The 14,801-nt window shown below is 41.8% G+C and overlaps 1 protein-coding gene across 2 annotated transcripts in view; it reads right to left on the bottom strand.

Moving 5' to 3' along the window:
* The window catches only part of oxct1a (3-oxoacid CoA transferase 1a), a 43,791-nt gene that overhangs the window by 12,412 nt on the left and 16,578 nt on the right, over positions 1-14,801 (bottom strand). For both annotated transcript variants that reach the window (XR_012956105.1, XM_076099126.1), the window contains exons 8-13: positions 11,330-11,437; positions 10,932-11,046; positions 10,348-10,442; positions 9,732-9,780; positions 8,397-8,469; positions 7,096-7,171 (exon numbers count right to left, since the gene is read on the bottom strand). Coding sequence is in view for 1 of the 2 variants with exons in the window: in XM_076099126.1 (XP_075955241.1) it covers positions 7,096-7,171; positions 8,397-8,469; positions 9,732-9,780; positions 10,348-10,442; positions 10,932-11,046; positions 11,330-11,437 (516 nt within the window). In the remaining variant the exon portion in view is untranslated. The remainder of the gene's footprint in view (positions 1-7,095; positions 7,172-8,396; positions 8,470-9,731; positions 9,781-10,347; positions 10,443-10,931; positions 11,047-11,329; positions 11,438-14,801) is intronic.

Below are 14,801 nucleotides of genomic sequence, written 5' to 3'. Positions count from 1 at the left end.
ACTGCTGGATGCTAGTCATACGAAGAAAGTAGCTCCAATGAAAACTGTCCCAACGTGCTCTGTGAATTATACTGAGTGGCGGTGAGGCAGTCACTGGAAATACTTTATTTAGTTTTTTTTAATGCAGTGAGCACCATAAACTATACTAGAAAGGTGCACTCAGTAGACTGCAGATCTCCGCCAGGTGCGTCTGCAACGAGCACTGCTGTAATGATGCAAATATATCAGACAATGTCTGCATCTGCGTTGTGCTGGCGTGTCTCCGTTTCAAGGATAGAACTGCATCGCGATGAGATTATTTAGGCTTCAAGTCTACAATATGTGAGTAAAGATGAGGTTGATGCCCAATAAAAAGGCACGGAATAACTGTCTCTGGCCGCAGAGCAGCGGCTGTTTGGCGTCGATGCAGTCAGCAGTGTGTGTGTGGTTCCATTAGCTGTTAGCTGATAGCCAAACACACCGTCTAAAACAATACAATCGAGCAAACTGTTTTATCCCCACTGTGTCTCACTACGGGGGTCAGTTAGGAGTAGTGAGTGATGAGGCAGCAGTCAGCATTCAATCAATGGCAGTGTCCAACAGGCAATAAAAGGTGTTTTGAGAAAGTGTGAATCACTCCAACCACGAGAGGTCTTTGGGCATGCAGCCATAAACGAGCCTCCAAAATATGCAGTTTGGTGCATCACTATGTAAGACTAGCCGTGGACGGACACAAAGACGCACACAACTGCACACTAATTCACTCACACAAGCACTCATTCACTCATGACCGATCTCATTATCTCCTGGCGGAGTAAACAATAACATTCACCGTCTTTGTATTGGGACACCGGCAGAAATGTCTGAAATGACCGATATCTGAAAAGCTGAACAAAAAAAACCAAAGCCATCTGCATGAATAGACACCACTGGCGGTGAGTTTTGTAATTGGGTGAACCAAACCTTTACTTGTAGCAGCAATGTGATCAATACTCATGGATCTTGGTACAATTTGATCAGCGGCATCTGGAGCGTGTATTTAATGGTCAAAGGTATTAATGGCCACACTAAGATGCAGCAGCAACAGGACTCCAGTATTGGGCGTTTCTAATTAAAGGCGTTCACAGCAGCATTTTTTATTTTATTTTTGGCTGGGAGTAACTCTTGACCACGGTTTCTTGTACAGATCACAATCGTAACAATCAACAAATATCCAGAGACCACCATCTCATTTTTAGGCAGAAAAAAAATGAAGAAATGCGATCAAAGCAATGTGCAAGCAGCAAAGCATCTGCATTGAAGCAACCTTTAGGAGGCATCCCTTTCAATACAACAGACATCTTCCCTTTTTCATCATTTTTTTAATGAGTTGCTTAGATAATATGGTTAAACTACGGGCTTTAATCCATGTCTGAATGCTCATATGTGCACGAAATGTTTTGCCTTGTTACAATTCAGCGAAATGAAATGAAATTTAAAAAAAAATAAAAATGTAAGATTAAAATCACAGTCTGTGAGTCAAGAAAGTACTCCAAAAAAAAGCAATCTGAAAGATCATCACAGCAACAGAATTGCCAGCCGGGTGAAAAATTGTCTTCTAGTCCCTCGTTGTGTTCAATACAGAGGGGTTCCAAATAAGGACGGCTGACATGCAGATATGGCCACAGGGTGACGGCTGAGTAACGGAATTAAAATCCCATTTGCGCATCAATCATGTGAAGAGCCTGCTTTGCTCTCTGCTCGATAACCAGCGGATATATATATATATATGGTTGGGATGCTGTCTGCCTCCAGGGAGGCCAGCTGGGTGGCGAAGATATTAACAGAGAGCGGAAGGAGGGTTGGGAGAGGGCAGGAGGCGGGCAGGACGTAGGGAAAAGCATAGATTAAAGATATGGGAGAGGCTGCATTTTAATTTCATATACTTAACGGTATTATCTTATAGAACACCAAGGGAAAGTGGCTTAACGTAACATCCTTAAATACAAACCACAACATCTATGTGATTAAAATAGGATCCATTTTGACTTTTAACCTTCAAACACACCCATTTAACACGCAGTGCCTCTTCAGATGATACTCCAAAAGGAAACAGTGTCCTTTTTCCATTTGATCAATGTTAATGCACTGACAGTCAAAGGGTTAGGTGATGTGTGCAGCGGCCCCCGGGGGATAATAACCTGATGGTAGCAAGTCTGGATTTACAGCTGCTAATGTACTCCACCCAGCAACTTAACTGCAATTTATCAAAGTCGGCATCTGCTTTTAAGAATACACGTCTGTGACGAAATACTAATCAGGGTATGATCAATCAAAAAAAAAAAAGAAAAAAAAAAAAAAAAAGAGTAAAAACAAAAATGAGCATTTGAAGGAAATGACTAAATGCTTTGCTGTGGAGGCAATCAAATGTCTCCTGGAACCAGTTTCCTATAAAAACAAATTGGTTGCGTCTTTCTGACAACTGAAAATGCAGACATCAAGTGACTGGGATTGTTATGGGCCATTCACTTTTGAATGAATGCAAGCTTTGAAATGATATGATGCAGCCACAGTGCCTGTGTTGCAACGCAGTGACGGCATCCAAGCATGCAGGAACAACACTCAGCTGATGTGTGTGTGTGTGTGTGTGTGTGTGTGGTCAAATGTCTCTCTAATGCTTATGAACTTGGTATATACAGTATAAAACACTATGAGAAAATCACACTGCTCACCGAGTATTGTCCATGACCTATATTGATGGGAGGATTGGCATTCGCTTGCCTCTGATTAACGGCTTTGCATGTGGTTACTCAAGGCCTCTTAGTTGTATGAAATGGTGCGATGGGATGAGCTAATAACCTATTTCATTCTGCTCAAAGAAGTGATTTTATTCAATGAAATCAAGCCTTCGAAGAAAACTAGGGGATCTATTGGCAGAAATGGAATATATATATAGAAGTATGTTTTCTTTAGCGTATCTGTTGAGTTTTTCTTTCAGAATTTAAAAAAAAGAAGCTATATGGAGACTCTTAGGACACTTAAAGGCCAGCAGAACATGCAAGAAGGCACTAAAACGGAATGAAAAGATTGTCAGTGTAATATCCAGAGAAAGAAATATCCTCCGTCTTATTCGCCTGGATAATTTAGCTATTTAATTAGCGCAACTTTGATGACATTAACCTTGCTGGCCCACAGGTGTTTCATTTCCTGACCACTCTGATTGTGTCCATTTGACTGCTGTAATCTTAGCACCATGGGGTGAAGATGCCCTTCTAAACTTTAGGGATAGGGTTAGGGTTTCTTTTCATGTATTTTAAACAGACAGTAGTGCAAGTGTCAAAGATAGACAAAATCCTCTTGCTAGAGATTGAGCATTTTGCCCATTGGCAACTTTGGAAAACAATTTCATTATAGAAATAGGGAACATTTGAAACACTTCTGTATTACACTGTACAAACACTGAAACAACCCTGAACAAACGCTGAAAACTGAAAAGCATGTGTCATCCTCTTTGTTTACCAGTTGTTGTTTTTTAAAGCCTGCAGGCTTCCCTTGTTGATCCCTTGTTTTAATGTCACAATGCTATGAATTGTGGGTAATTTCCTCTGGCAAAATGCGGGCTTATGCACAAAGTGTGCATTAAGGGCTCAAAATGTCTTTGAGACAGCCCTCAAGCACTTGACAATTTGATAGTGTGACACCACAAAGCCTTCGCGGGAACAAGTCTCACAGTCTGTTTGTCTTCGAGTGTGGACTGTGGACATTGGGATCAGGTTTTTGTGCTTACCTCAACACAGGTTGCAAACAGTACACGACTTAAGGTTTCCGGGCGGATCTCGCTCTTGTGAGCTTTGGTTCTGCACCGTACCGTGACCCCCTGACCCTGACCCCTGCACCGTGATAATTCGGCACAAATACACAAACTGTATTTTCACCCTTTGCTCAAATGCAATCATAGGTTGAAATTCAGTTCAGGGAAAATTGTTGCATAACATATTGCAGAAGACCTAATTCTGTCCAAAATGTGCCGTTTCATGAGGTATGAGAATGTTAGTTTTGCAGTTCTGGCTTTTTGAACTCTCTCTTTGAAATGAATCCTTGCCAGTGGCGGATATACAGTATCCTAAACATATGCCAACTAAATGTGCGTTAGAGAACATCCATTCATATAATGGCTTTAAAAGTGTAAGATCATGTGGGGGGCCGCAAAAGTCAGTCTCAGTGGTGCAGAACCCAGATAAGACACTATTAAAAAAAAGACACACAAGCACACGCAACTTATTTCACACCTGATGCAAACAGTCAATCAAATATAAAATATTAGTAAGGAAATACAATGTATATTTACATATATATACACAAATATATGCAACAATAGTATATCAAGGCTACATATATGATATGTAAAAAGTACAAAGAGGTACTTAAAGATGATGATGGTATATACAGGAACATACCAGTAAAAAATGTACCCCCATAATAAAGTACTCAATCTTACTAAATGTACTGACACACTCACAATATACCACTCCTGTTGCAAATACACATAAGGACATGCATTAAGCATGTACACGATGCAGAACCCAGATAACGCAATACTCAAGTTAAAGCTCTCCTAAGATGACACTTATTATAACATGCGAGAGCAGAGACGTTGACAGATTCAGTCCCACTCAGCACAACAAGGCGTTCTCAGTGAGCCATCGATGGCATACAACTATAAGGCTATTCATAGATAAAAGGCCGACACAGCATTTTACAAGACTAAAGCATGGAAGGCGATGAAAGTGCAATAAAATGCTTCCTTACTGTGAATTCCTGTGCACACAACATCTATCCACGAATGCGGGGCAACAGGCGATTCAGAGTCTGGCCTTCTTTTTCAAAGCGACCGCTGCATGCAGAAGTGCCTACACACTGTACTCTGAGAGGGAACATTCAGAAAACTAACACTGTGTTGCCTTTTCATCCGTTATCAGTCAAAAGGATTGACTAAAAAGCAAACCGCTTTTATTGGATTGGTGTTCCAAAATATGAATGCAAAAAGCATCAAGGGACACATACTTTGACTAGCGCTGTGTTAGTCGTGGTAGGCTCAGGGGGCTTTGCTTGCATGTTTTTAGTTTGTTACCATGACAACAGAATATGATTTCCTCATTTGTTTAGCAAGTGTTCACCGTGACAGCGGCAGAAACAACACGGAAAGTGACCCCCTTCACAATCCAAAAGTTCCCACTTTACCAGCGGGCTTCATTTATCTCGCTCACAAATTCTGTGAGGATCTCCTCAGTCTGACACAAGCGGCTCTTTATTTAATAACATAGCGACGGACCACCACAAGCCTTCGTTACCCAGACAACTAATGACAAGAATCAGAGGGGGAGACAACGGACGACGCGTACAAAGGAACTGGAATACATAACATTTTACAGTGTTCGACCGGTGAACACAGCGGTAATCTACACCGGTCACGCACATGGGAACGTGACACTGAGAGCTTTGTGTGTCACTGATGACAAACTGGCAACCAATCCAGGGAAAGCTGTTTATGATACCGCAGGAAAACGTGTGACGTTCCAAGTGAAATATTCTTAAGCAGCTCCTTCATTATAGCTGGCATCAGGCCCTATCATGAGCACAGAGTACATTTTAATAGTCAGTAGCTCGAGCTATCGTAGCACTTAAGCTGCAGTTATACTGAGCCTCCGGAGTTTTGGAATATATTTCTGATGTAGCGCACGTTTGTCTGTTAAAAGGTCCACGACTGTCATACTGAATTCTACTTACTTTTAATTGTATTGCTTTGGTCCATTTGAATATGTTCACTTTTGCTTCATTTACCGCTCAGATTTGAAGGTGCAAGTGAAAACTAAAGTAGCACTGTTCAGGCAGCCCAAATCGATAAAAGTCAAGTTTTAAAAACAGCGTGTGGCTGACTGTTAGAAATTTGTGAGGAGGTACTCACAGAAGATACCCGCGTCTACATTTAGGACAGCTTCATGAAGCTCCAGCAGCTAAATGAGATAACAGCAGCACACCAAAGCCAAAATTCCATCCTTTATTCTAATGCCGCTTTCTCTCCATCAATTGTTTTTCCAGATGTTTCGGACTGATTGGAGATGTAAATGCATTTCAAAGCCCTCAACTGGAAAATATTCATCTACATTTTGCATATTTGAAGCAATCAAAATCAACATAATCGTACTGCATCCACCACTCCTACGTAAATCATTTCCAATTTCACGCCGTGTATCCATCTTAGGTAGTGAATAATTTTCATTATCCTAGAAGGTGGGAAATGTAATTCTCCTCATCAATCCTTTTGAAAAAATGGGCAATAATGAAGATTGAATGTGGAGGTGAGGACAGAGCGGTATTTCTGTCTGTGCTGCTGCATCATTTTGCTGTTCGAACTGTCTATCACTAGAATGGCCAAAGAAGATAAACCCCCTGCTTCTGAGCAACAGCTCCGCTGCAGGCCTTCAATATCTGCACAACATGTTTAATCAAGCACCAGTTAATTAGCAATTACCACGGACAAACAAGTACAACTGGAGAGGTAAAGAGAAAATTAATTACGTCGCAAAAATGTAGAGGTCACCAGCGACAGCGACAGCTCTGTGCACAGAGCTTCCTTACGCAACTCGTGTGCGTTTTATTCTCAAGGTCTCTGCATGTAAACATCTGCTTAGAGGAGACGCATCTATAAAACGATTCGCTGGCTGAAGCAACCTTGCAAGTACACTTAAGTCAAGCAGAAAGCAGATGTGTGCCAGGGGGGCATTTCTTGGTTGAGCCCTTCGGCGATGTGAACAGTCTTTTTAATGGGTTTGTGACCTTAGTAATCACTGAGGAGGACTGTGGCCACTGTGGTGTTTATACCAATTGACCTGGTGAAACGTCTAGCAATAATGTCTGCCAGCCATTACACTGCAACGCTACCAAACAAGCCCTACTCCTCGACCCCCCCGCCCACTGCACAAAGTCAAAAGAAAAAGGCTATTAAATGCTTCATAAAGCAGCATTTGTATCATGCCTATTGCACTGATGTTGGTGGGTTGACCCCCAGCAGCTGGAGCAGAAAGCGCGAGTTCGTAAAAGAAAAGATGGATGTGTGTCATAAGAAAACTAACTTACTGGGATCATCCAGTTGGCCAGGTCTCCATGTTTGGACACCTGCATGGCTCCCAGCATTGTCAGGTTGATGTGACCGCTAAAGAGAATGACACAGAAGAAGAAGACAGCTGTCAACTTCAGAATCAGTTCTTAGCTCATCAACTCACTCATCAAGTCCACTCATCACTCATTTCCGCCAGTTTACTTGTGACAAGACACACAATACAAACACAAATATTTGATAATTGATGGTAGTATAGATTCTCACAACAACAAACAAATGTCTTCACAATAAAAACCATCTTTCCATCTCTGCTGTTTTCTTGATAGCAGAACTTGTCATAAATAAAAAGCTGGTCAGACAGTTATATTCTCATCTCTCTTTAAACTCCTGTATCTTCTTAGCACCTTTCCTTCCTTTCCTCCCGTTTCTCCTGAATAATGAGTTCTCCTACCTGCCTTTTAAGTAGGTGGGAGCATCGTTAGGATGCTTGCAGTTGCATAGATGTAAAGCAGGATTTATGGCACTGCTGCCTACAGTAACTTCCTTATTGTTCCTCCATTGCACGTGGCGACACATAGCAGGTGTGAAGTCATAGACGAACACAGATGCCAAGAAGTGATCAAGGTTTGTGATGAAGACGTACAAGTCATCCCAGTATGAGAAGAAGCTGGACTAGTATTTGAGGCCACTCAGCTCACAATCCATCATATGTTGTGTTATTCTCCCTCAGTGACTCTGGCCCCTTTAACGGTGTTCGCACAACAGCGAGCGCACACACACACACACACACACACACGGTTCGGTTCGCTCCCTGCCAGTGTGCCTAGACAGCGCTATTTATGAGCACTATTGGATTTCCACTGGGTGGTGGACAAACAGAACTGATGCTGCAGGGTGTGCGGGTGGGAAATTTCAGACAGCTGGCAAATCAATAAAAAGCAGGGACCTTGGGAGTATTGGCATGGCTGCTGTCTAGTTGTACTGGTGACATGTCCTTATCCAGAGTGGTGACGGAGCTATTTCTTAATATGCAGTGTTGCAAATTGTGGCTATCTCAATCACAATGGTGAGAGCTGGCTTATGGTGCAGGCGATAACACGAGGGAATTAAGGAAATATTTGCTGAGAAAATGATCAAAAAAGTGTTGTTTTGTTTTTTCTGCATAAACTGCACCACAAGTTCATAGAAGTGACTAGTAGTGTTATGATTTATTTTTTTAGAGATCAATACGCTGTGTGTATGTAAATTCTGAAATGTCAGGCATATCTGAGTTTGAGTTCGTGAATACGTTTTCAAAGCTTCAGTGTTGTGGCCTTACCCTCGGATCATGGCAAATGACTCATCACTGGAGAAATAGGCAGCTCCCGGGAGCACCGTGACAGTCTCCTTCCCTGCGGAACAGACAGCTGACATGTTTAATTCATGGAGATGCAGCAGTTGCAATTTTCTTTTAAAAGTCTCACCTGCCGATTCCGATTTTCTTTCTAAGAACTACGATTGACAGCAAGGCTCTTTTCACCACCATCCCGAAAAAGTATTTCAACCTTCCCGAAGTCAGTGTAACCTTTAGCTTTGTTATTGCCATCTATGGTGTTTTTTTGCATAAAATTCAAATGATAAGGAGATAAATCTTGCATTTCTATTAAATATTTTTTATATTATTTTTGTGGCATTAATAGTTTGAATGATCTATTTTAAGCTGCTTAGAGCTAGTGCTAGGAAGTTAAACAGGTTCCCTCTCTAACATCTATTTTATCTTGCTGATAACATCTCCAAACAACTGTATTTACTCAAGTTTCTTAGCAAAAATTAAATTTTACAAAATTACATTTGAACACATATTCTAATTGACCTGCAACCAATACAATATTTTATTGAATAGAGCTTGAATGCATCATAACGCAAGTCAACGCAACCTCCGTTATAACTCCGCTTATAAGCAGACTGTGCTGTCGGCAGGCGAGCCGGTCACTGCGATTACTCTGAGGAGCATACATTGTAATAAATAATAATATAATAAGTGTCTGGTTATTGTTCCAAAATATTTGAAGGTTGTTCCTCCACAGCTTATCTTGGACTTGCAGTGGTGGTGACAGATTAAAAGCTTTATGTCTTCTTCACTCACACTCAAACATGTTCACATCAACAACATGTTATGGCTGTTGTGGCTGTGACGTTACCGTCTGTGCTGATGTGTGCCAACATAAAACTGTCACGCGCTGGTGGCGGCGGCACAAGCGTGCAAATGTGACCAGCAAAAATATCGAAAATGTGAGACTGATCGGCCGGTCACCATTCATGACCGATCAGCAAAAAAACTGTCGCTTTCGATAAGCAGCCGATCAATCGGTGCATCTCTATGAATCTATTTGGCAAAACGAAATATTGGGATTGATTTAACATAGCATAGAGGCGTTAACAACATGGCAATATCACTTTAAAAGTGCATCTGGATAAAACATTCAATGACTTTTATAGAAAATCCATTGTACACACACACACACACACACATTCATCAAAGTGTGTGTGTGTGTGTATAATGCAGGAAATCAGTTGTCACCCAAAAAGCTCTTTTAATCAATCCATAACTTAGTTGGACTTTTACAGATACATAGATTTATCATTGGGAAGAACTGATTAGAATAACCCTCACCAGCATTAATCAGGTCTGCATCCACTGCATCCTCAGTGGGGTACGGGCCCTGTGCAGAGAGAAATGAAGATGAACAAGAATGTGTGCACAGCCTCACCCGCCATGATCCTTCAAAGGAGAGAAAGACACAATCACATGTTGGTGATTGGATGAGACATTGATTTTCTCTGTGCTCAACAACAGGAGCAATCCTTTTGGATGGAGAGGGGAGAGGAGAGCAGAGAGCAGTATCTCTTTAACACTGGCACTCATAATCAAAAGAAACTTTGACAAATAAGGCATTAGCATAGGCGCCTACTTTCTCCTGCCAAAACAACTGAATGGAAAGTTATTCTACAGCAGCAGCAGCCTTTGTTGAAGGCTCTGTCAGCAAAAAAATGATCGTGAGACAGAAAAATGAAAGAGAAAGTCAACCTGCCACAATCTGGCAAACCCAGCACATTTAAAATGATACTGCTCAAATGAGTGGCTATTCATCTTGCTACAAGCTCAGAGCACAATTCAGTTTTTAAAATGTTCCACACAGGACAGAAAATAAGCTGCTCGTTAGCTTGTTTAGTTCAAATTGGAAGCACTGAAGCCGGAGTGGGAAGAAAGCTCTCTGTAGGTGTCTCACCAGTCCCAAAATTCCATTTTCACTTTGGAGGTTTACGGTGATGTCTGGTTTTATGAAGTTGCTGGCCAGCATGGGGATACCGATACCGAGGTTGGCTGTTTGGCTCTTTGTTAAAGATGCCAACTATTACATTTGTAGTCATGCATTGTGAAGCGGATATTACAGAAACATACTCAGCATTGATTTGAAAGCTGCTTTAACAGAAACAACCATACACAGGAGAGCATACCGTGGACATTTTGGTGTAAGTTTGAAAGATTCCACAGAACTATGAAGTCATAACATTTCCAACATACCAAATATGTCATGCTGAACTATAGGGGAAAATCAGGGATCGGTTAACTGCTTTCATAAGGACCAATGCTATCACAATAACATGTAAATGTTAACTGCTGAGAAAAAAAAGTGCGTAATTTGAAAGTGTAATCAACTACCACAAAGGCAACAATTATTCATTATGTGTGTTGAAAACAAAGCTGTACAGAAAGAAAGAGGTTTTACTTGTAATTAAAGGGAGGAACCTAGAGCACAACGCGATGTGATTTCGGGATTTGCTCGCTGCTCGAATTCTTTTTAAAGGATACCATACATCCCATCCTCAAACTCCAGAGCAGCCCGGCGAATGATCCTTTCCCGAACAATATCCGAGTCCTTCTTCGGTTTGGGCTTGTCTTCTTGGCTTTTCTTTACCGTGCGTTTCTGGAAGCGTACAGGAATATATGAGGATCAGGGAGACGGCATGCTGAGAGGATATTTCTGGCTGAGCATAAAGACACGTATGAATAAGAAGAGCTAGTATGTGCGCTTCTGAACAATGATGCAAATACGAAATCCTGCTACAATGGCTTCGTCAAAAAGGGGTTGACTCTCCACTTTGCTGTTAAAGGATTAATCGTGATTTTCAATAAAGTGACTCTCACATAATTCAGACACGATAGAGAGAGAATGGATACGCATGTTCTGCATCGGCCTGGTTTTGTACCTCGATCCTTTTTTCGTAGCTGGCTCCCTGGACCACCCTGTGGACGTAGATGCTGGGTATGTGGATGTCCTCTTCGGCAAAGGTCCCGACATCCACCACCTCCTCCACCTACACAGAGACACAGAGGGATGAACACGATCATTGAGATTAAAGTTCAGATCAGGAACCCACGCACAGGTGGAAGTGCGCTACCAGAAAATGACCTCCGTCTACCCAGCTATGAAATTGAACAGGTTAACTGATGGAAGACCAAGAGTTTCTCTCGTTCTGCTTTTGCGGGGTTATCTCAAAAGCAATTATCTGGATTTTTAGGTTGTTGGGTATTTTTTAAGGCCAAAAAAAAAAGGAAGCTCAAGTGTTATTTTAAGCAATACAGCAGACTTTTTTAATTTGCTTCGATATCAAATCCTAAATTGAGCTACAAACAACTGTGACGCACAAGCAGACATTTGCACAGCAAATATGATCTCACTGGTTTAAAATGTCTGCTACCGTCATGTCTTTCAGGAGGAAGGCATGGTAAATATTTGTGGGAGAGTCTTACATTCATTCTTTTAGCAACACCAGCGAGTTCACTGAAAGCCGTCTGTGTACTCAAAACCAGCCTGTGTGACTAAAAACAGAAGAGGATCATCAGACACACCGCGGCCCAGGGGACATAGCTTGATCCTGAGATCAAAGGAGATGGAGAGTGGGGGATCGTGGGGGGAGATTGTTTTGGTGTTGGGAGGATTTTGGTCCAACCAAAAGCACAGTTGAAAAAGACACATACAATGTTTAGCTACATATCTATATTTTCAGGTCTATTCCACACACACTCCGGCCTCAAGAATCTCTCACAACATTTATAGCTCAGCTTATTCTTTGGTTCTCAGTGGAGCTGCTACAACCTTGGCCATGTATATTGTCTACATACACCCCATTAACACTTCGATTACTTTTAATATGGCAGTATTTTGTGCGTCAGTAATCGACTAAGCAATATATTCCTGACTCCGAGACAGGAGTGCACCACCTTTCTGTAGAAAGTGTCCAGCAGCAGACGAAGAGTGTACATGAAGGGCTATTTCTGTCCGACGAACAAGACGGATGCAAGTGGCTATTGATTTAAGCTGAGCTCGGTCAACATGCCTGGGATAGAAATCACCAGAACAAACGCACCTGCGCCCTCCTCCTTAGGTAACATGAGGAACTGCTATAAACTGAGCCTGTACAGCCTCAACTTACATAGGTGTTCAGGGACAGGCATGTGTGGGCTCCACTCAATCTTGCCGCCCGTTTTTAGCCTGCTCTAGCTCCTAAAAACTCATATGTCATGTTTACATCTGTAGGTTGCGTTATTAAAACGTAAGAATCAGATTAGATTCAGAGGACGGATTGTGCTTATAGATAGATAGATAGATAGATAGATAGATAGATAGATAGATAGAAGAGACCCCCAAGAGGAAGGAGGCGCAATTTCTTTCCTTCTGAAGATGCATCAAGAGGGGGGGGGGGGAAAGCACTTGGAATCGACATTAAATTAAATGGAAAAAGAGGAGTTATCGACACATCTTTAGGGACCAAAAGGGGACTTAACCATGACAACATAATTCTCGCCCTCCCCTTTTTACGCTCGTGTGCAGCTCACAGTGTAACCTACTTATTCCATTTACATGAGGGGCAAGCAGCCGTTCAGAGCAAATTGAATTGAATCTCTCCTTATCTCCACTTCCTCCCTCAGCACTCGGGCACTGACTGAGAGGAGTCAATGGCAAAGAGTGGATCCCATCTTAGCGTTGTCATGGATACGCAGGCTTTGGGTCTGTGGTGAGCTCGGGCCACTCAAGGCTGTAGAGTGATTTTTAAGACTCCTTTTCTGGTTTCCCCTCAGTCGGGTTATGGTAAATCTCTGATGCTCCGCAGTGAAAAACGAGGCCAATGCGAGATGAGAAAGTAGCGCGAGAGAATTGATACGGCGGTCCCACACATCCGCCCACATCTTCCTCTGGGGGCTTGATCTGTCTTTTGTGAGAGTGATGATTTCCAGACATCTTCATCAAGCAAGACTGAGCTCATCACATTACAAAACAGTTACAGGGAGAACATAGGGAAGACTGGGGTGCAAATATTTGATGGCGTAAATTGACACTTCTGATAAATTAATTTAATTAACAGTATAAATCCCTAATTTTGTCTCCTCGATCTAAGTGTCAAATAGCGTGCCCCTCAAAAAACAACGGCAACAGTAAAAAAAAGAAATCGCACGTCAACGACGAGTTTCAGTTTTTTGGTTGTCAAAAGACACGAAAACAAACAGTGTATTCAGCTCGATTTTCAATTAGCCTTCCGTAGCTAAGTCGCAGCACAATAACAAGCTCATACAATTTAAATGTGCCGTGTACATAAAAAAGCCTCCTGCTCCTTTCATCTAGGTGATGTGTCCCGCCTGCACCGGCGCTCAGATGCAGTTCAGACAAGAGGTTCAATGGACGGGGACGAATAATGCATTGAAATGAAATAATTTAAAAAAACAACAACACACACATACAAAAGAATAACACACAGATACACCCACACACACACACCAATGAGCAGGTGTGTGGAGCAAGCAAACAAGCACACGCACAGACACACACATTGATATTCCTGTAACTGTAGAATGATTTTCAGATCAATGAGAGCAGAGCCAAGCATGAAGTGAGCTGGCAGGAGGACAGAGGGAATCAAAGTGCCCTCCGGGGACACAACAAGCCTTTTTTTTTTTTTTTTTTTTTTTTTAGCTTTGTCAAATCGTGTTACTCTCAAACTGATTGGATCACAATGCTCGCAGATTCCTAGAATAAACCACCAACAGCGGCGTTGCATACATTGTTTCCTCTACGGTGAGTAAACAAAGCTGGACATGTGCCACGTTTATCACAAATGTTTGCTGAAACAAGATAAAAACAAAAAGTGCTGCAAATACAGTCGACCGCATTTTCAAGCGCATGGAACTAAAACCAAAAAATGATCAGTGAGTGAAAAACATCAGCATGCTTTCAGACAGGAATTGAGATGCAGCCAGACAACACTTCAGCACCAATCACACTCAATGCTCTGAGCGAAGGTATTCATTGGAGCTGATCACACCCCTATTGACCATCTGGCATACGTGCACCAAGTAAACAATGTGAGATCATATCTGCATAATAATTTTGACAATTCTAACAAACTGTTCGTGAGCTGCCAGCTTCTAAAGGCTACTATATTCATTACATCCTTTATTAAAAAGGGCAGTGGTTTAAATGAATGCTTTCTCTTCCCAGGGTTGTGCCAAAGGATAATTAGATTTTTTTTTTCTCTGATGATCATTGATACCCGCAACACATTTAATCAAATTTTGGTCATTTGTCATCAGTATCTTGTGGTGAACAAGCAATTTCAACATATAGTGCGCACGCTGAAACAATATTTACCGAGCAAATGTTTGCTCCCTTAAGTGGAAATTTAG

This window comes from Anarhichas minor, unplaced genomic scaffold (genome assembly GCF_050575085.1).
Source record: "Anarhichas minor isolate MPS153535 unplaced genomic scaffold, ASM5057508v1 ptg000025l, whole genome shotgun sequence".
NCBI lineage: Eukaryota > Metazoa > Chordata > Actinopteri > Perciformes > Anarhichadidae > Anarhichas > Anarhichas minor.
Note: the sequence above shows the minus strand (reverse complement) of the source record. Positions and strands in the feature narration are given on the sequence as shown.